Here is a 20022-nt window from a genome sequence, read left to right on the forward strand (position 1 = left end):
TCTCCATCACTTTTCAGGCCGCTCTCCACCTCTCTATCACTATTCAGGCTGTCCCTTCACCTCTCCATCACTATTCAGGCCGCCCCTCCACCTCTCTATCACTATTCAGGCCGCCCCTTCACCTCTCCATCACTTTTCAGGCCGCTCTCCACCTCTCTATCACTATTCAAGCCGCTCTCCACCTCTCTATCACTATTCAGGCCGCTCTCCACCTCTATATCACTATTCAGGCCGCTCTCCACCTCTCTATCACTATTCAGGCTGCCCCTCCACCTCTCTATCACTATTCAGGCCGCCCCTCCACCTCTCTATCACTATTCAGGCTGCCCTCCACCTCTCTGTCACTATTCAGGCCGCTCTCCACCTCTCTATCACTATTCAGGCTGCCCCTCCACCTCTCTATCACTATTCAGGCCGCCCCTCCACCTCTCTATCACTATTCAGGCTGCCCTCCACCTCTCTGTCACTATTCAGGCCGCCCCTCCACCTCTCTATCACTATTCAGGCTGCCCCTCCACCTCTCTATCACTATTCAGGCCGCCCCTCCACCTCTCTATCACCATTCAGGCCGCTCTCTATCACTATTCAGGCTGCTCCTCCACCTATCACTATTCAGGCCGCTCTCTATCACTATTCAGGCCGCTCTCAACCTCTCTATCACTATTCAGGCCGCCCTCCACCTCTCTATCACTATTCAGGCCGCTCCTCCACCTATCACTATTCAGGCTGCCCTCCACCTCTCTATCACTATTCAGGCCGCCCTCCACCTATCACTATTCAGGCCGCCCTCCACCTCTCTATCACTATTCAGGCCGCCCCTCCACCTCTCTATCACTATTCAGGCCGCCCCTCCACCTCTCTATCTCTATTCAGGCCGCCCCTTCACCTCTCTATCACTATTCAGGCCGCCCCTTCACCTCTCTATCACTATTCAGGCTGCCCCTCCACCTCTCTATCACTATTCAGGCCGCTCTCCACCTCTATATCACTATTCAGGCTGCCCCTCCACCTCTCTATCACTATTCAGGCCGCTCTCCACCTCTCTATCACTATTCAGGCTGCCCCTCCACCTCTCTATCACTATTCAGGCCGCCCCTCCACCTCTCTATCACTATTCAGGCTGCCCTCCACCTCTCTGTCACTATTCAGGCCGCCCCTCCACCTCTCTATCACTATTCAGGCTGCCCCTCCACCTCTCTATCACTATTCAGGCCGCTCTCCACCTCTCTATCACTATTCAGGCTGCCCCTCCACCTCTCTATCACTATTCAGGCCGCTCTCCACCTCTATATCACTATTCAGGCCGCTCTCCACCTCTATATCACTATTCAGGCTGCCCCTCCACCTCTCTATCACTATTCAGGCCGCTCTCCACCTCTCTATCACTATTCAGGCTGCCCCTCCACCTCTCTATCACTATTCAGGCCGCCCCTCCACCTCTCTATCACTATTCAGGCTGCCCTCCACCTCTCTGTCACTATTCAGGCTGCCCCTCCACCTCTCTATCACTATTCAGGCTGCCCCTCCACCTCTCTATCACTATTCAGGCCGCTCTCCACCTCTATATCACTATTCAGGCTGCCCCTCCACCTCTCTATCACTATTCAGGTCGCCCCTCCACCTATCACTATTCAGGCTGCCCTCCACCTCTCTATCACTATTCAGGCCGCCCTCCACCTATCACTATTCAGGCCGCCCTCCACCTATCACTATTCAGGCCGCCCCTCCACCTCTCTATCACTATTCAGGCCGCCCCTCCACCTCTCTATTACTATTCAGGCCGCCCCTTCACCTCTCTATCACTATTCAGGCTGCCCCTCCACCTCTCTATCACTATTCAGGCCGCTCTCCACCTCTATATCACTATTCAGGCTGCCCCTCCACCTCTATATCACTATTCAGGCTGCCCCTCCACCTCTCTATCACTATTCAGGTCGCCCCTCCACCTATCACTATTCAGGCTGCCCTCCACCTATCACTATTCAGGCCGCCCTCCACCTCTCTATCACTATTCAGGCCGCCCCTCCACCTCTCTATTACTATTCAGGCCGCCCTCCACCTATCACTATTCAGGCCGCCCTCCACCTCTCTATCACTATTCAGGCCGCCCCTCCACCTCTCTATTACTATTCAGGCCGCCCCTCCACCTCTCTATTACTATTCAGGCCGCCCCTTCACCTCTCTATCACTATTCAGGCTGCCCCTCCACCTCTATATCACTATTCAGGCTGCCCCTCCACCTCTCTATCACTATTCAGGTCGCCCCTCCACCTATCACTATTCAGGCTGCCCTCCACCTCTCTATCACTATTCAGGCTGCCCTCCACCTCTCTATCACTATTCAGGCCGCCCTCCACCTATCACTATTCAGGCCGCCCTCCACCTCTCTATCACTATTCAGGCCGCACTCCACCTCTATCACTATTCAGGCCGCTCTCCACCTATCACTATTCAGGCCGCCCTCCACCTCTCTATCGCTATTCAGGCCGCCCCTCCACCTCTCTATTACTATTCAGGCCGCCCCTCCACCTCTCTATCACTATTCAGGCTGCCCCTCCATCTCTCTATCACTATTCAGGCCGCTCTCCCACCTCTATATCACTATTCAGGCTGCCCCTCCACCTCTCTATCACTATTCAGGTCGCCCCTCCACCTATCACTATTCAGGCTGCCCTCCACCTCTCTATCACTATTCAGGCCGCCCTCCACCTATCACTATTCAGGCCGTCCTCCACCTCTCTATCACTATTCAGGCCGCTCTCCACCTCTCTATCACTATTCAGACCGCTCTCCACCTCTCTATCACTATTCAGGCCGCCCCTCCACCTCTCTATCACTATTCAGCCGCTCTCCACCTCTCTATCACTATTCAGGCCGCTCTCCACCTCTCTATCACTATTCAGGCCGCTCTCCACCTCTCTATCACTATTCAGGCCGCTCTCCACCTCTCTATCACTATTCAGGCCGCCCTCCACCTATCACTATTCAGGCCGTCCTCCACCTCTCTATCACTATTCAGGCCGCTCTCCACCTCTCTATCACTATTCAGACCGCTCTCCACCTCTCTATCACTATTCAGGCCGCCCCTCCACCTCTCTATCACTATTCAGGCTGCCCCTCCACCTCTCTATCACTATTCAGGCCGCCTCCTCCACCTCTCTATCACTATTCAGACCGCTCTCCACCTCTCTATCACTATTCAGGCCGCCCCTCCACCTCTCTATCACTATTCAGGCCGCCCTCCACCTCTCTATCACTATTCAGGCCGCTCTCCACCTCTCTATCACTATTCAGGCCGCTCTCCACCTCTCTATCACTATTCAGGCCGCTCTCCACCTCTCTATCACTATTCAGGCCGCTCTCCACCTCTCTATCACTATTCAGGCCGCCCTCCACCTATCACTATTCAGGCCGTCCTCCACCTCTCTATCACTATTCAGGCCGCTCTCCACCTCTCTATCACTATTCAGACCGCTCTCCACCTCTCTATCACTATTCAGGCCGCCCCTCCACCTCTCTATCACTATTCAGGCCGCTCTCCACCTCTCTATCACTATTCAGACCGCTCTCCACCTCTCTATCACTATTCAGGCCGCCCCTCCACCTCTCTATCACTATTCAGGCCGCCCCTCCACCTCTCTATCACTATTCAGGCCGCCCCTCCACCTCTCTATCACTATTCAGGCCGCTCTCCACCTCTCTATCACTATTCAGGCCGCCCCTCCACCTCTCTATCACTATTCAGGCCGCCCTCCACCTCTCTATCACTATTTAGGCCGCCCTCCACCTCTCTATCACTATTCAGGCCGCTCTCCACCTCTCTATCACTATTCAGGCCGCTCTCCACCTCTCTATTACTATTCAGGCCGCTCTCCACCTCTCTATTACTATTCAGGCCGCTCTCCACCTCTCTATTACTATTCAGGCCGCTCTCTACCTCTCTATCACTATTCAGGCCGCCCTCCACCTCCAGCAGCCGTCCTCGTCCTGCCCGTGACTGAAAAACGACAGCCAGAGCCAAAGCCGCCGGGCCCGGCTCTACTGAACAGCGCATGCGCTGTAACCTAAGGCTACACACGCCTTCTGACGTCACTAACATGAGTCCTCCCACTAATATTCAGTGACAGCGGGTTGTAAGGAGTGGCGGGATGTCACGTGTCCTCTCATCCCAGCCATTGTCCAGAGTCACGTGGTGTCACCGGCACAGAAGATGCTGCTGCTAACGGTAACTGCCAGAAAGGGTTAATATTATATGTGACTGACGTGAATATATATATATATATATAGTGATTATATGTGGTAGATGTGTATATAGTGTTGTGTTATTATATGCAGTAGATGTGTATATATATATATAGTGTTATTATATGCGGTAGACAGTATACATAGTGTTAATATATGCGGTAGACAGTATATATATATATATAGTTATTATATGCAGTAGACGTGTATATATAGTGTTATTATATGCGGTAGACGTGTATATATATATATATATATATAGTTATTATATGCGGTAGATGTGTATATATAGTGTTATTATATGCGGTAGACGTGTATATATAGTGTTATTATATGCGGTAGACAGTATATATAGTGTTATTATATGCGGTAGATGTGTATATATAGTGTTATTATATGCGGTAGACGTGTATATATAGTGTTATTATATGCGGTAGATGTGTATATATATATAGTGTTATTATATGCAGTAGACAGTATATATAGTGTTATTATATGCGGTAGATGTGTCTATATAGTGTTATTATATGCGGTAGACAGTATATATAGTGTTTTTATATGCGGTAGACAGTATATATAGTGTTTTTATATGCGGTAGATGTGTAATATATAGTGTTATTATATGCGGTAGACGTGTAATATATAGTGTTATTATATGCTGTAGACAGTATATATATAGTGTTATTATATGCGGTAGACAGTATATATATAGTGTTATTATATGCGGTAGACGTGTAATATATAGTGTTATTATATGCGGTAGATGTGTATATATAGTGTTATTATATGCGGTAGACGTGTAATATATAGTGTTGTTATATGCGGTAGACAGTATATATATAGTGTTATTATATGCGGTAGACAGTATATATATAGTGTTATTATATGCGGTAGACAGTATATATATAGTGTTATTATATGCGGTAGATGTGTCTATATAGTGTTATTATATGCGGTAGACAGTATATATATAGTGTTATTATATGCGGTAGACGTGTGTATATAGTGTTATTATATGCGGTAGACAGTATATATATAGTGTTATTATATGCGGTAGACGTGTGTATATAGTGTTATTATATGCGGTAGACAGTATATATAGTGTTATATGCGGTAGACAGTATATATAGTGTTATTATATGCGGTAGACAGTATATATAGTGTTATATGCGGTAGACGTGTGTATATATAGTGTTATAATCACCATGGTGCAGGTGAAGCACGCGCCGCTTGTACAGACTGGGACGCGCTCCCTCTTCGGGGAGGACGGACACATCCGGTGTGAGCGCGCGCCTGTGTTCCCGTTCATCTCTGTTTCTTAGGCTCCTTCTCAGGCGTCTCCAGTTATAAAAAACCCTGAGTTCAACCTTTACCTGCTGATAATGTTGTCTGATAGCAGCACTGGTATACCTGCGAGCCGCTGATCTCTGGATGGTTTTGCATCTCTCTCCTTGCAGGGGGTCCCAGGGCACAGGATCTCGTCTCCAGCTGTGGTCTTCCCCTTCTGGTGTCTCTGACAGTGGAGAATGGTGGTGGACGCCGCTCGCCAGGCCTATAACACAATGTCGTCTACATCTTCTGATAAGAGTGAGGCCCACTCCAAGAAGAAGTCCTCTCAGATGAACGGCTTCCATGTGCCCCCGCAGCCTGGTCCCAGCAGGAGCCTGAGTAGGAGCCTCTCGTCGGGTGTGGTGGCCCAGCGGAGGCTCTCGGGGTGCGCGCTCTACGGGGGGGCATGTAGTTGGCTGCGTCGCAGTGAGAGCTCCTGCACCCTCAACAGTAGCAGCAGCAGCAGCAGCTCCCGGGGCAGAATGCGTCCTGCCGGGTCTCTGCCGTCCATCAGTAAGGCTGCTGACAGCAAGGCCATAAAGAGGACCTCCTGCCTCCTTGTCGCTCTTCGGCCCACCAATGTGGAGCAGGAGCGTGATAATTTCTTCCTCTCCAACTATAGCTACAACCCACAATTCCAGTATCAGGAACCCATGTCCCTCAGTGTGCTGGAGAAATACAGCCAAGCATCGAACCAGTTCCTGGTCCAGGTAGGTAATGCGCCATGCCGAGCCTACCCGACTGGGGCAGGATAGAGATACCGGCCAGGTGTAAACTATAACATGGTTTGAGAAATACTGCAGTTTTCATACTGGCCACTAGATGTCACACAGCGCTGGAGCAGACACCTCGCTTTACAGCTGCTGCGAGGACTGAATGCTGTCATCTCGTTAATCAGCAGGGTGGTCCCGCACCTGTGTGATATCTCATGTAGACCCCCAGCCACACGTCTGTTGCGTGTATTGGGATCTATAAAGAACGTGTATTTTTCTGTTTGCAGTAGTAAATTGTTTTCCATGTTTTAGCGTCAATTCAGGAGAAAAGTCCAAAATGAGCCTTAATTATTAGCTGCACCATGTCCGGCGTGACTGCTCTCCATGTTCTCTCTGCAGTCGCTGAGAATACTGAACGCGGTCCTGGACAAATATGGAAGTTATGAAAGCTTTGAGTCACAGACTGGAGGAAATCTGCTCAGCAAGTGTCAGATCTGGTCGTGTTGTCGGCGGTACATGCAGAAAGAGAACTGCAGCGGTGAGGTGAGAGGGCAAAGCTGGAAGACGGGAACATGCATGAAGGGAAAGCGTGAGGATGTGAAAAGCGTGACTGCAGGGAAACCATAAGGTGAAGCTGACACGTGGAGGAGGAGAGCTGCAGGGCGATGGAGGTGACACGTGGAGGAGGAGAGCTGCAGGGCGATGGAGGTGACACGTGGAGGAGGAGAGCTGCAGGGCGATGGAGGTGACACGTGGAGGAGGAGAGCTGCAGGGCGATGGAGGTCTGTGTGGAGGTGACACGTGGAGGAGGAGAGCTGCAGGGGGATGGAGGTGACACGTGGAGGAGGAGAGCTGCAGGGGGATGGAGGTGACACGTGGAGGAGGAGAGCTGCAGGGCGATGGAGATCTGTGTGGAGGTGACACGTGGAGGAGGAGAGCTGCAGGGCGATGGAGGTCTGTGTGGAGGTGACATGTGGAGGAGGAGAGCTGCAGGGGGATGGAGGTGACACGTGGAGGAGGAGAGCTGCAGGGGGATGGAGGTGACACGTGGAGGAGGAGAGCTGCAGGGCGATGGAGATCTGTGTGGAGGTGACACGAGGAGGAGAGCTGCAGGGCGATGGAGGTGACACGTGGAGGAGGAGAGCTGCAGGGCGATGGAGGTGACACGTGGAGGAGGAGAGCTGCAGGGCGATGGAGATCTGTGTGGAGGTGACACGTGGAGGAGGAGAGCCGCAGGGCGATAGAGGTCTGTGTGGAGGTGACACGTGGAGGAGGAGAGCTGCAGGGCGATGGAGGTGACACGTGGAGGAGGAGAGCTGCAGGGCGATGGAGGTCTGTGTGGAGGTGACACGTGGAGGAGGAGAGCTGCAGGGCGATGGAGGTGACACGTGGAGGAGGAGAGCTGCAGGGCGATGGAGGTCTGTGTGGAGGTGACACGTGGAGGAGGAGAGCTGCAGGGGGATGGAGGTGACACGTGGAGGAGGAGAGCTGCAGGGCGATGGAGATCTGTGTGGAGGTGACACGAGGAGGAGAGCTGCAGGGCGATGGAGGTGACACGTGGAGGAGGAGAGCTGCAGGGCGATGGAGATCTGTGTGGAGGTGACACGAGGAGGAGAGCTGCAGGGTGATGGAGGTCTGTGTGGAGGTGACACGTGGAGGAGGAGAGCTGCAGGGCGATGGAGGTCTGTGTGGAGGTGACACGTGGAGGAGGAGAGCTGCAGGGCGATGGAGGTCTGTGTGGAGGTGACACGTGGAGGAGGAGAGCTGCAGGGGGATGGAGGTGACACGTGGAGGAGGAGAGCTGCAGGGCGATGGAGGTGACACGTGGAGGAGGAGAGCTGCAGGGCGATGGAGATCTGTGTGGAGGTGACACGAGGAGGAGAGCTGCAGGGCGATGGAGGTGACACGTGGAGGAGGAGAGCTGCAGGGCGATGGAGGTGACACGTGGAGGAGGAGAGCTGCAAGGCGATGGAGATCTGTGTGGAGGTGACACGAGGAGGAGAGCTGCAGGGCGATGGAGGTCTGTGTGGAGGTGACACGTGGAGGAGGAGAGCTGCAGGGCGATGGAGGTGACACGTGGAGGAGGAGAGCTGCAGGGCGATGGAGATCTGTGTGGAGGTGACACGTGGAGGAGGAGAGCTGCAGGGCGATGGAGGTCTGTGTGGAGGTGACACGTGGAGGAGGAGAGCTGCAGGGCGATGGAGGTCTGTGTGGAGGTGACACGTGGAGGAGGAGAGCTGCAGGGCGATGGAGGTCTGTGTGGAGGTGACACGTGGAGGAGGAGAGCTGCAGGGGGATGGAGGTGACACGTGGAGGAGGAGAGCTGCAGGGCGATGGAGGTGACACGTGGAGGAGGAGAGCTGCAGGGCGATGGAGATCTGTGTGGAGGTGACACGAGGAGGAGAGCTGCAGGGCGATGGAGGTGACACGTGGAGGAGGAGAGCTGCAGGGCGATGGAGGTGACACGTGGAGGAGGAGAGCTGCAAGGCGATGGAGATCTGTGTGGAGGTGACACGAGGAGGAGAGCTGCAGGGCGATGGAGGTCTGTGTGGAGGTGACACGTGGAGGAGGAGAGCTGCAGGGCGATGGAGGTGACACGTGGAGGAGGAGAGCTGCAGGGCGATGGAGATCTGTGTGGAGGTGACACGAGGAGGAGAGCTGCAGGGCGATAGAGGTCTGTGTGGAGGTGACACGTGGAGGAGGAGAGCTGCAGGGGGATGGAGGTGACACGTGGAGGAGGAGAGCTGCAGGGGGATGGAGGTGACACGTGGAGGAGAGCTGCAGGGGGATGGAGGTGACACGTGGAGGAGGAGAGCTGCAAAGCGATGGAGGTCTGTGTGGAGGTGACATGTGGAGGAGGAGAGCTGCAGGGGGATGGAGGTGACACGTGGAGGAGGAGAGCTGCAGGGCGATGGAGATCTGTGTGGAGGTGACACGAGGAGGAGAGCTGCAGGGCGATGGAGGTGACACGTGGAGGAGGAGAGCTGCAGGGCGATGGAGGTGACACGTGGAGGAGGAGAGCTGCAGGGCGATGGAGATCTGTGTGGAGGTGACACGAGGAGGAGAGCTGCAGGGCGATGGAGGTGACACGTGGAGGAGGAGAGCTGCAGGGCGATGGAGATCTGTGTGGAGGTGACACGAGGAGGAGAGCTGCAGGGCGATGGAGGTCTGTGTGGAGGTGACACGTGGAGGAGGAGAGCTGCAGGGCGATGGAGGTGACACGTGGAGGAGAAGAGCTGCAGGGCGATGGAGGTGACACGTGGAGGAGGAGAGCTGCAGGGCGATGGAGGTCTGTGTGGAGGTGACATGTGAAGGAGGAGAGAGAGCTGCAGGGGGATGGAGGTGACACGTGGAGGAGGAGAGCTGCAGGGGGATGGAGGTGACACGTGGAGGAGGAGAGCTGCAGGGTGATGGAGGTGACACGTGGAGGAGGAGAGCTGCAAAGCGATGGAGGTCTGTGTGGAGGTGACATGTGGAGGAGGAGAGCTGCAGGGGGATGGAGGTGACACGTGGAGGAGGAGAGCTGCAGGGCGATGGAGATCTGTGTGGAGGTGACACGAGGAGGAGAGCTGCAGGGCGATGGAGGTGACACGTGGAGGAGGAGAGCTGCAGGGCGATGGAGATCTGTGTGGAGGTGACACGAGGAGGAGAGCTGCAGGGCGATGGAGGTGACACGTGGAGGAGGAGAGCTGCAAGGCGATGGAGATCTGTGTGGAGGTGACACGAGGAGGAGAGCTGCAGGGCGATGGAGGTCTGTGTGGAGGTGACACGTGGAGGAGGAGAGCTGCAGGGCGATGGAGGTGACACGTGGAGGAGGAGAGCTGCAGGGCGATGGAGATCTGTGTGGAGGTGACACGTGGAGGAGGAGAGCTGCAGGGCGATGGAGGTCTGTGTGGAGGTGACACGTGGAGGAGGAGAGCTGCAGGGCGATGGAGGTCTGTGTGGAGGTGACACGTGGAGGAGGAGAGCTGCAGGGCGATGGAGGTCTGTGTGGAGGTGACACGTGGAGGAGGAGAGCTGCAGGGGGATGGAGGTGACACGTGGAGGAGGAGAGCTGCAGGGCGATGGAGGTGACACGTGGAGGAGGAGAGCTGCAGGGCGATGGAGATCTGTGTGGAGGTGACACGAGGAGGAGAGCTGCAGGGCGATGGAGGTGACACGTGGAGGAGGAGAGCTGCAGGGCGATGGAGGTGACACGTGGAGGAGGAGAGCTGCAAGGCGATGGAGATCTGTGTGGAGGTGACACGAGGAGGAGAGCTGCAGGGCGATGGAGGTCTGTGTGGAGGTGACACGTGGAGGAGGAGAGCTGCAGGGCGATGGAGGTGACACGTGGAGGAGGAGAGCTGCAGGGCGATGGAGATCTGTGTGGAGGTGACACGAGGAGGAGAGCTGCAGGGCGATAGAGGTCTGTGTGGAGGTGACACGTGGAGGAGGAGAGCTGCAGGGGGATGGAGGTGACACGTGGAGGAGGAGAGCTGCAGGGGGATGGAGGTGACACGTGGAGGAGAGCTGCAGGGGGATGGAGGTGACACGTGGAGGAGGAGAGCTGCAAAGCGATGGAGGTCTGTGTGGAGGTGACATGTGGAGGAGGAGAGCTGCAGGGGGATGGAGGTGACACGTGGAGGAGGAGAGCTGCAGGGCGATGGAGATCTGTGTGGAGGTGACACGAGGAGGAGAGCTGCAGGGCGATGGAGGTGACACGTGGAGGAGGAGAGCTGCAGGGCGATGGAGGTGACACGTGGAGGAGGAGAGCTGCAGGGCGATGGAGATCTGTGTGGAGGTGACACGAGGAGGAGAGCTGCAGGGCGATGGAGGTGACACGTGGAGGAGGAGAGCTGCAGGGCGATGGAGATCTGTGTGGAGGTGACACGAGGAGGAGAGCTGCAGGGCGATGGAGGTCTGTGTGGAGGTGACACGTGGAGGAGGAGAGCTGCAGGGCGATGGAGGTGACACGTGGAGGAGAAGAGCTGCAGGCGATGGAGGTGACACGTGGAGGAGGAGAGCTGCAGGGCGATGGAGGTCTGTGTGGAGGTGACATGTGAAGGAGGAGAGAGAGCTGCAGGGGGATGGAGGTGACACGTGGAGGAGGAGAGCTGCAGGGGGATGGAGGTGACACGTGGAGGAGGAGAGCTGCAGGGTGATGGAGGTGACACGTGGAGGAGGAGAGCTGCAAAGCGATGGAGGTCTGTGTGGAGGTGACATGTGGAGGAGGAGAGCTGCAGGGGGATGGAGGTGACACGTGGAGGAGGAGAGCTGCAGGGCGATGGAGATCTGTGTGGAGGTGACACGAGGAGGAGAGCTGCAGGGCGATGGAGGTGACACGTGGAGGAGGAGAGCTGCAGGGCGATGGAGATCTGTGTGGAGGTGACACGAGGAGGAGAGCTGCAGGGCGATGGAGGTGACACGTGGAGGAGGAGAGCTGCAAGGCGATGGAGATCTGTGTGGAGGTGACACGAGGAGGAGAGCTGCAGGGCGATGGAGGTCTGTGTGGAGGTGACACGTGGAGGAGGAGAGCTGCAGGGCGATGGAGGTGACACGTGGAGGAGGAGAGCTGCAGGGCGATGGAGATCTGTGTGGAGGTGACACGTGGAGGAGGAGAGCTGCAGGGCGATGGAGGTCTGTGTGGAGGTGACACGTGGAGGAGGAGAGCTGCAGGGCGATGGAGGTCTGTGTGGAGGTGACACGTGGAGGAGGAGAGCTGCAGGGCGATGGAGGTCTGTGTGGAGGTGACACGTGGAGGAGGAGAGCTGCAGGGGGATGGAGGTGACACGTGGAGGAGGAGAGCTGCAGGGCGATGGAGGTGACACGTGGAGGAGGAGAGCTGCAGGGCGATGGAGATCTGTGTGGAGGTGACACGAGGAGGAGAGCTGCAGGGCGATGGAGGTGACACGTGGAGGAGGAGAGCTGCAGGGCGATGGAGGTGACACGTGGAGGAGGAGAGCTGCAAGGCGATGGAGATCTGTGTGGAGGTGACACGAGGAGGAGAGCTGCAGGGCGATGGAGGTCTGTGTGGAGGTGACACGTGGAGGAGGAGAGCTGCAGGGCGATGGAGGTGACACGTGGAGGAGGAGAGCTGCAGGGCGATGGAGATCTGTGTGGAGGTGACACGAGGAGGAGAGCTGCAGGGCGATAGAGGTCTGTGTGGAGGGTGACACGTGGAGGAGGAGAGCTGCAGGGGGATGGAGGTGACACGTGGAGGAGGAGAGCTGCAGGGGGATGGAGGTGACACGTGGAGGAGAGCTGCAGGGGGATGGAGGTGACACGTGGAGGAGGAGAGCTGCAAAGCGATGGAGGTCTGTGTGGAGGTGACATGTGGAGGAGGAGAGCTGCAGGGGGATGGAGGTGACACGTGGAGGAGGAGAGCTGCAGGGCGATGGAGATCTGTGTGGAGGTGACACGAGGAGGAGAGCTGCAGGGCGATGGAGGTGACACGTGGAGGAGGAGAGCTGCAGGGGGATGGAGGTGACACGTGGAGGAGGAGAGCTGCAGGGCGATGGAGATCTGTGTGGAGGTGACACGAGGAGGAGAGCTGCAGGGCGATGGAGGGTGACACGTGGAGGAGGAGAGCTGCAGGGCGATGGAGATCTGTGTGGAGGTGACACGAGGAGGAGAGCTGCAGGGCGATGGAGGTCTGTGTGGAGGTGACACGTGGAGGAGGAGAGCTGCAGGGCGATGGAGGTGACACGTGGAGGAGAAGAGCTGCAGGGCGATGGAGGTGACACGTGGAGGAGGAGAGCTGCAGGGCGATGGAGGTCTGTGTGGAGGTGACATGTGAAGGAGGAGAGAGAGCTGCAGGGGGATGGAGGTGACACGTGGAGGAGGAGAGCTGCAGGGGGATGGAGGTGACACGTGGAGGAGGAGAGCTGCAGGGTGATGGAGGTGACACGTGGAGGAGGAGAGCTGCAGGGCGATGGAGGTCTGTGTGGAGGTGACATGTGGAGGAGGAGAGAGAGCTGCAGGGGGATGGAGGTGACACGTGGAGGAGGAGAGCTGCAGGGGGATGGAGGTGACACGTGGAGGAGGAGAGCTGCAGGGGGATGGAGGTGACACGTGGAGGAGGAGAGCTGCAGGGGGATGGAGGTGACACGTGGAGGAGGAGATCTGCAGGGCGATGGAGATCTGTGTGGAGGAGGAGAGCTGCAGGGCGATGGAGGTCTGTGTGGAGGTGACACGTGAGGAGGAGAGCTGCAGGGCGATGGAGGTCTGTGTGGAGGTGACACGTGGAGGAGGAGAGCTGCAGGGCGATGGAGGTCTGTGTGGAGGTGACACGTGGAGGAGGAGAGCTGCAGGGTGCGATGGAGGTCTGTGTGGAGGTGACACATGGAGGAGGAGAGCTGCAGGGCGATGGAGGTCTGTGTGGGGGTGACATGTGGAGGAGACACGTGGAGGAGGAGAGCTGCAGGGCGATTGAGGTCTGTGTGGAGGCGACACGTGGAGGAGGAGAGCTGCAGGGCGATGGAGGTCTGTGTAAAGGTGACACATGGAGGAGGAGAGCTGCAGGGCGATGGAGGTCTGTGTGGAGGTGACACATGGAGGAGAGCTGCAGGGAGATGGAGGTCTGTGTGAAGGTGACACATGGAGGAGGAGAGCTGCAGGGCGATGGAGGTCTGTGTAAAGGTGACACATGGAGGAGGAGAGCTGCAGGGCGATGGAGGTCTGTGTGGAGGTGACACATGGAGGAGGAGAGCTGCAGGGCGATGGAGGTCTGTGTGGAGGTGACACATGGAGGAGGAGAGCTGCAGGGAGATGGAGGTCTGTGTGAAGGTGACACATGGAGGAGCTGCGGGGTGATAATTGTGTGTAATTCCAGGTCTTTTTCTGTGTCCCGCTTCTGGTCCCACTGTCCTTTCTTTTTGCTGCGTCTCCTTGTTCCTCTTCCCTCAATGTCCTCATGGGTGGTCTGCTGCTGCTCTCTGGGTTTCCATCTTTATTTCTCTGGTGGTGTCTAGGTGGTGGTCCAGCTGACCGAAGACTTGCTGTCTCAGGCGGTCATGACAAATGAGAACAGCCGTCCGACACTAACCATCAACTTACTAGGTGCACGGCAGCACTGGCTGGAGGGGATGCTCCGACACGAGATAGGTAGGCGCAGGCCGGGCCCTCTGGTGGAGTGGAATTTGGGTCTGTATGTTATTAGACACTGGGTGGTCTCAGCAAATGCCTTCTACAGCTAAGTGCGATGCCAAACTGCCCACTTTGTGAAGCTGCACCCCCTCTCCCTAACCTGTCCCCTTGTGGGTAGCCCTAACCCAGTCATTGACCCTGAGGGTCTCCAGATTTCACTTGCAAGAAGAACAGGGCCATCACCAAATCGTGATGCACAGGAACAACCCAGTAGACAGGCTGTCTAGCCATCCTCAGCCCAGTGTATACCCTGATGATAGTGGCTATATGTGGGGACATGCACTGAGCAGAGGCCGTGGCCCCCGATGATCTGGGGCTCCTGAAAGTCTCATTTTATGCTCCTAATAGACTATGCAGAAAGGTTCCAGTGAGAGATGACGGGGAGCCTGTGCAGTACCCCCTGGAGGTTGTGGCAGTTCTTGTAACACCCTATAACCCATTACTGCTGAGCAGGGCTCTCTTTTTCTGTCTCTGCAGGGACGCATTACTTGCGAGGAGTGAACGACGCTCAGCAGCCCTGGCATGGTTCAGAAGGTCGCAAACAATTTGGATTGAAGCCAGCCAACCCCACAGAGGAAGGCCTGGCTAGCCTGCACAGCGTGCTTTTCAGGAAACACCCCTACTTGTGGCGCGCTGCCCTCCTCTACTACGCCATCAGTCGTGCCGCCACCTGCAGCTTCTCCAACCTGTTTAATGACCTGCAGCAGTTTGTAGAAGACCCTGCTGTGCGGTGGGAGTACTGTGTGCGGGCCAAGAGGGGCCAGAAGGACACCGGACAACCAGGCAAGCATGGCGTATCCCAGGTTTAGGAGGCAGTGGCTGAGCGCAGGGCTTGTCCAAGTCGGGCAATTACCGGGCACAGGTCAGGTGGTGCCTATAAGACTGCACTTAGACCCTGCTGATAGACCTCCTGACATCCACCGACTGGTGGACCATAACTAGAACCACAGCTTCCTCTCTATTGGTGGAGTTCACCAGGACCACATGTTTAAAGCCAAAACCAGCAGCACATCCTAAACACCAATTATAGCGGAAGATGAAATGTGTGTGACTGGAGCCTAGTGGTGGGGCCAGCATACCCTTCCCCATTCTCCTAGGCGAGGCTGACCCCTGACTTTATCTCCTACAGGCTGCTTCAGCAAAGATCAGGTCTATCTGGACGGCATCATCCGCATCCTGCGACACCGCCACTCCATTGACTTCCGCCTGCTGACTTCTCTGGGAAAGGTAAGCCGTCACGAGATGGCGGAGCACGAGATGGCGGAAAGGTTGTGGATGCAGATTACTGACATTGCCTGTTCTCTAGGTCGCCTTCGAGGACGTGGAGCGGCTTCGTCCATTTGCTCAGATGAAGGACGCTCGTCTTCCTCACTTCATGCAGGACATGGAGAAGTATCATCACCATCTGAATCACATCATGGTGATGAACCAGCTGAGCGACGAGGAGCTCCGGAGCCTTCTCCCAGACTGACACGCTCTTTCTATATTTATTCATGGGGGACTGGACTTTTCTATTGGGTCACACGAGCCTCACCTTTTTTATTCTTACGCTTTTTATTAGTTTTAATAACGCTCTGAAGGTCCCGGGGATCGTGGAAGGTGTGATCCCCATGGTTGTGTGTTGTGGCCCCGGGCTCTGTTTATTAAACGGACTGATCCTCGTCACCATCACTGTTCAGTGCTATGTACTATCAGATCCTGGAGGATCGGCGTATGGTCACACGGTCAGGATTCCAAAATCAGGAGACAAGGTATTAAAGGCAGATACCACTTTTTTTTAAATTCACTTCTGGTTTGGGATAAAAAAAAAACAAAAAACTGACCTTGTGGCCATACCCTTAGAGACACGTTGGCAGCTGGCTGTTCTCTGATGCTGACCGCTCTAGACCACTGGTTGTCAACCTTTTCACGCCAAGTACCCCCTAGTGATAAGAAGTTCTAACAGAGAACCCCCAAGAAAGCGAACAATGATAGATTTTAGGGTAAGTTCACACTCTGCCAGAGCTCACTGTATCCGGCCTATAAAAAGGACTAAAACGGGATCCACGTTTTCCAGCGTGAGGTTTCGGACGGACACAAACAGTTGTGTGCAGCACTTTCTAAATGTCAGACCCCGCATTAGGATCTAGTATGGATAACTAGGAGCTAAAAAATTAAATTCTGCTCTACCAAACATACAGGAGAATACAGCGCGCCTTCCTTCTTACGTCCAGTGACGTCTCCTCTGATGTAGATGTTCTTTCCTCACCTTCTCCTTTCAGCCACTTGTCTCTCCAGAGTTTGACAGACAAACATCTTTCCTTCTGAACATCCCATCCTGCCACCCACAATACCAGCAGAAAGAGTCCCCCTGAAAATTCGGGTACCACACAGGTAGTGCCCCCTTCAGTAATTATTGGCACACAATACCCTAAAAAATAACTACATCCAGCAAATAGAGCCCAACCCCAATAGTGTAAACATAATGTCCAAAATACCAATAACTTTTACAAAGACGGGTACACTCTGCGGTCTTACTAAACCCTCATACTGGTGTTACATTTGAGAGATTAGCCAACAAATCCTGCTGTGGAGGACACGTCTGAGCCCGAGCACCGCGCCAAGGTTTCTCAAGTAGCTCGGGACCGAACGCTAAATCTACCTGTGCCGTATGGCAATACCAGGAGCCAGTGGGCGAATTACAGGAGCGCAAGGTCCGACTCTCAGGATATGTTGGCTAATCTCTCAAATTTAACATCAGTATGAGGGTTTAGTAAGACCGCAGAGTGAACCCATCTTTGTTAAAGTTATTTAGTCTTATTGTTTATCACATCCACACATTTGCTATCCTGTGTAGGATGTCTATTGTGGTACTTGTGGTCCGCTGCGGGCATCCTCCATTGTATGCATTTTGCTGGGGATTGCCATTAGCAGCAGACCACAAGTGCAGGATCTGCCCCCCCCCCCCCCCCCCCCCCCAGTATAGATGCACCACTGCTTATGGGGTTGAGCACTGCCTGCTTTTTAATACCACGCCATTTTGTAGTTTATAAACATAATTTCCCCCAAAAAAGTATTGAGCTAAGCTGATACCGTGCCAGACTCCCTAAAGTCCCACCAATAGTAATAATTCTCCCCGTAGTGCCCCAGAAGTAATAATGCCCCCGTAGTGCCCATATTAGTAACCATATATCTGTATAAAATAATGTAACACCGCACGCTATAGTGCAATTGATACCAAAGAACTACACAGAGCGCCTTCCTCCTTATCACGTAGTAGCCGACCGCTACAAACCTATGTCTATGTCTTGGTCCTACCTTCACTTAGACGTGTCTGCTGCGGTACAGTGTTCTGTAATAGTCCACGTTTCTATTCTGTATCTGGTGCAGAACAGGAGGAATGGATCCAGGAGAGGATGGCTGTAGCATTGGCTTTAATATTTAGGTATTAGGAAATTCGCCCCTGCCGGTGGCAGAATATACCCGTTACCTGTTGAATTGAACGCTCACGTCTGAGCTGGTGACGTCACCGCGGGTGAGCTACGGGTAGCAGGTTACGGGACTGCTAATACACCGCTGCGAATTTGATGTGGTGTAGCGCTAGTTGACAACATTGTATGTACATATTAGTAACCATGTTCCCCATAGTCCCCTAGTAATAAAGTCCACCATAATGTCCCCATAGTAATAATTCCCCTTATAGTGCCCCAGTAGTAGTAGAGCTCACCATTATTCCCCCAGGAATAATCCCCCCCACCTAGTAATAAAGCCTCTCAGTGTTTTTCAGTATTTATAATGCCACCCGTAGTAATAATTCCCCCAGTAGTAGTAGAGCTCGACATTATGCCCCCAGTAATGAAGCCTCTCAGTGTTTTTCAGTATTTATAAAGCCCACTGTAATGCCACCAGTAGTAATTATGCCCCCGTATAGTGCCCTCCAGTAGTGGCAGAACCCACTGTCATGAAATCGGATTGTGACCGACGACGAGGGGCTCGGAGCACGAGGAGTTGTCACCCGTGAGCAGTTTATTGGAGGTCACACATAAAGTTGCCGTATTGAAGCAAATCCAGGAGAGAATGCCTAAGCTTGGGGTTACTACCCCCAACATCTGACTACTACCCCCAGTCTCAGAGATACCCAGAAACACATCCGTCCTTCCCCTGTCAGTAGCAGGGGACGGGTTACTACCCCTGTAGAAGTGTAGAGTTCCCAACATTTCCTGAGGGTCACAGAGGTCCTCATCTCTGGTACCAAGGAGATGTGAAGACCATCACTACAACCCCCAATATCTAATACAACACACACTGACCAGATCTAGACAAAATCATAGGAAAATGACAGCCCAAAGCGACACCCACCATAATACCCCCAGTAGTAATTATTCCCCCTTGCGAGTCCATTCACACGTCCGTAGTGTATTGCAGATCCGCAACACCACCACCACCCCCCACCCCATAGAACTGCCTATTCTTGTCCACAATTACAGAGCTGCAGCCCGGAAGTTCGGGTCCGCTCTCTGCATCTCTTCCGGCCCCATAGAGAACAAATGGGTCCGCACCCGTTCCTGATATTGAGGAACGGGTGCAGACCCATTTGCGGACGTGTGAATGGACCCTTATAGTGTTGCGACGCGGGGCACGAGCCTCTTCCGGCCTGAATCCTGAGCTGCTTGTTGCCCTAATGAGGTGGTCGGTATGATGATGTCATCGTGCTGTCCTCTGGAAGGCTTCAGGCCTAGTAAATGGTGTGGGAGGGAGACATCACCTCCGTGCCCTGTTGCAGCATTCAACTTCCCTCTGTCCGACAATGAAGCACCGCTGTATGCCGTGGGGTGCCACATACCCCTTACTGCAGTGCTGGGCCTCATTCACATGCTTTCTACAAGAGACTGACCAGAATTGTGTCCAAGGCCTCAGTCCTCACGGGAGGGACATGTTGGGGGTTGTGCAGCCATGTGGCGCTCGGGTGCCAGCGTCCCACATGCAGCACGGCTGTGCCACGGGGGCGTTCCCTGAGCCACACGTCAATTCTCCACTTCAGTGGGGGCAGAGAAGTCTGCAAGTACAGCTGTGGTTTCAGCATGGCTTTGGCCTGGGGATTTCCTACCTTTAGTCCCCAGCACGTGACCAGTATGAGCACCAGGCCCCGTCTGCCGGCGCAGATAACGGTGTCTGACAACTTAACCCTCTGGGCACCAGGCTGAACTGCGATCATTTTCCTGATTAACTGTACAGTGTAAAGTGCAGAAGCTGCGCAGAGGGTTAACGTGATAACGCTGCGCAGGCGACCGCACACAGGACTGAGAGCAGAACATTTCCTTTACTACTACATACTGCAGCACACAGATGGATTGGTAGCGTCGGGCCTCATTCACACAGTGCAGATGTGGGGGCAGAACTGGGGCGATATACAAGAAGGGTTTCATACTAATTCTGTACAATCCTGACCAAATCTGCAGCGTGTGAATGAGGCCATAAGACAGGGCAGCTATCTCCAGGCTAGCGTCCCTGCAGAGATCCGACATTATAAGCGATACGATGGTTCTTCATAGCTACGTCCATGTAGAGGCGCTCCTCTAGTTCTCATAAATATGCCCTGGCCATAATGAAAACCACCATTCTTTACCCTGCTGGC

The 20022-nt window shown here is 54.6% G+C and overlaps 1 protein-coding gene across 1 annotated transcript; it reads left to right on the plus strand.

The window, feature by feature from the left end:
* The first annotated feature begins 4133 nt into the window (after positions 1–4133).
* Positions 4134–16073, plus strand: LOC122921012 (uncharacterized protein KIAA0895-like). The gene is made up of 7 exons (XM_044270885.1): positions 4134–4225; positions 5700–6281; positions 6684–6827; positions 14234–14366; positions 14886–15191; positions 15538–15635; positions 15715–16073. Exons 2-7 carry the CDS (start codon positions 5769–5771, stop codon positions 15877–15879), a joined length of 1359 nt encoding a protein of 452 aa, XP_044126820.1. The 5' UTR covers positions 4134–4225; positions 5700–5768; the 3' UTR covers positions 15880–16073.
* The last annotated feature ends 3949 nt before the right edge of the window (positions 16074–20022 follow it).

Source organism: Bufo gargarizans, chromosome 10 (genome assembly GCF_014858855.1).
Source record: "Bufo gargarizans isolate SCDJY-AF-19 chromosome 10, ASM1485885v1, whole genome shotgun sequence".
Taxonomy (NCBI): Eukaryota; Metazoa; Chordata; class Amphibia; order Anura; family Bufonidae; genus Bufo; species Bufo gargarizans.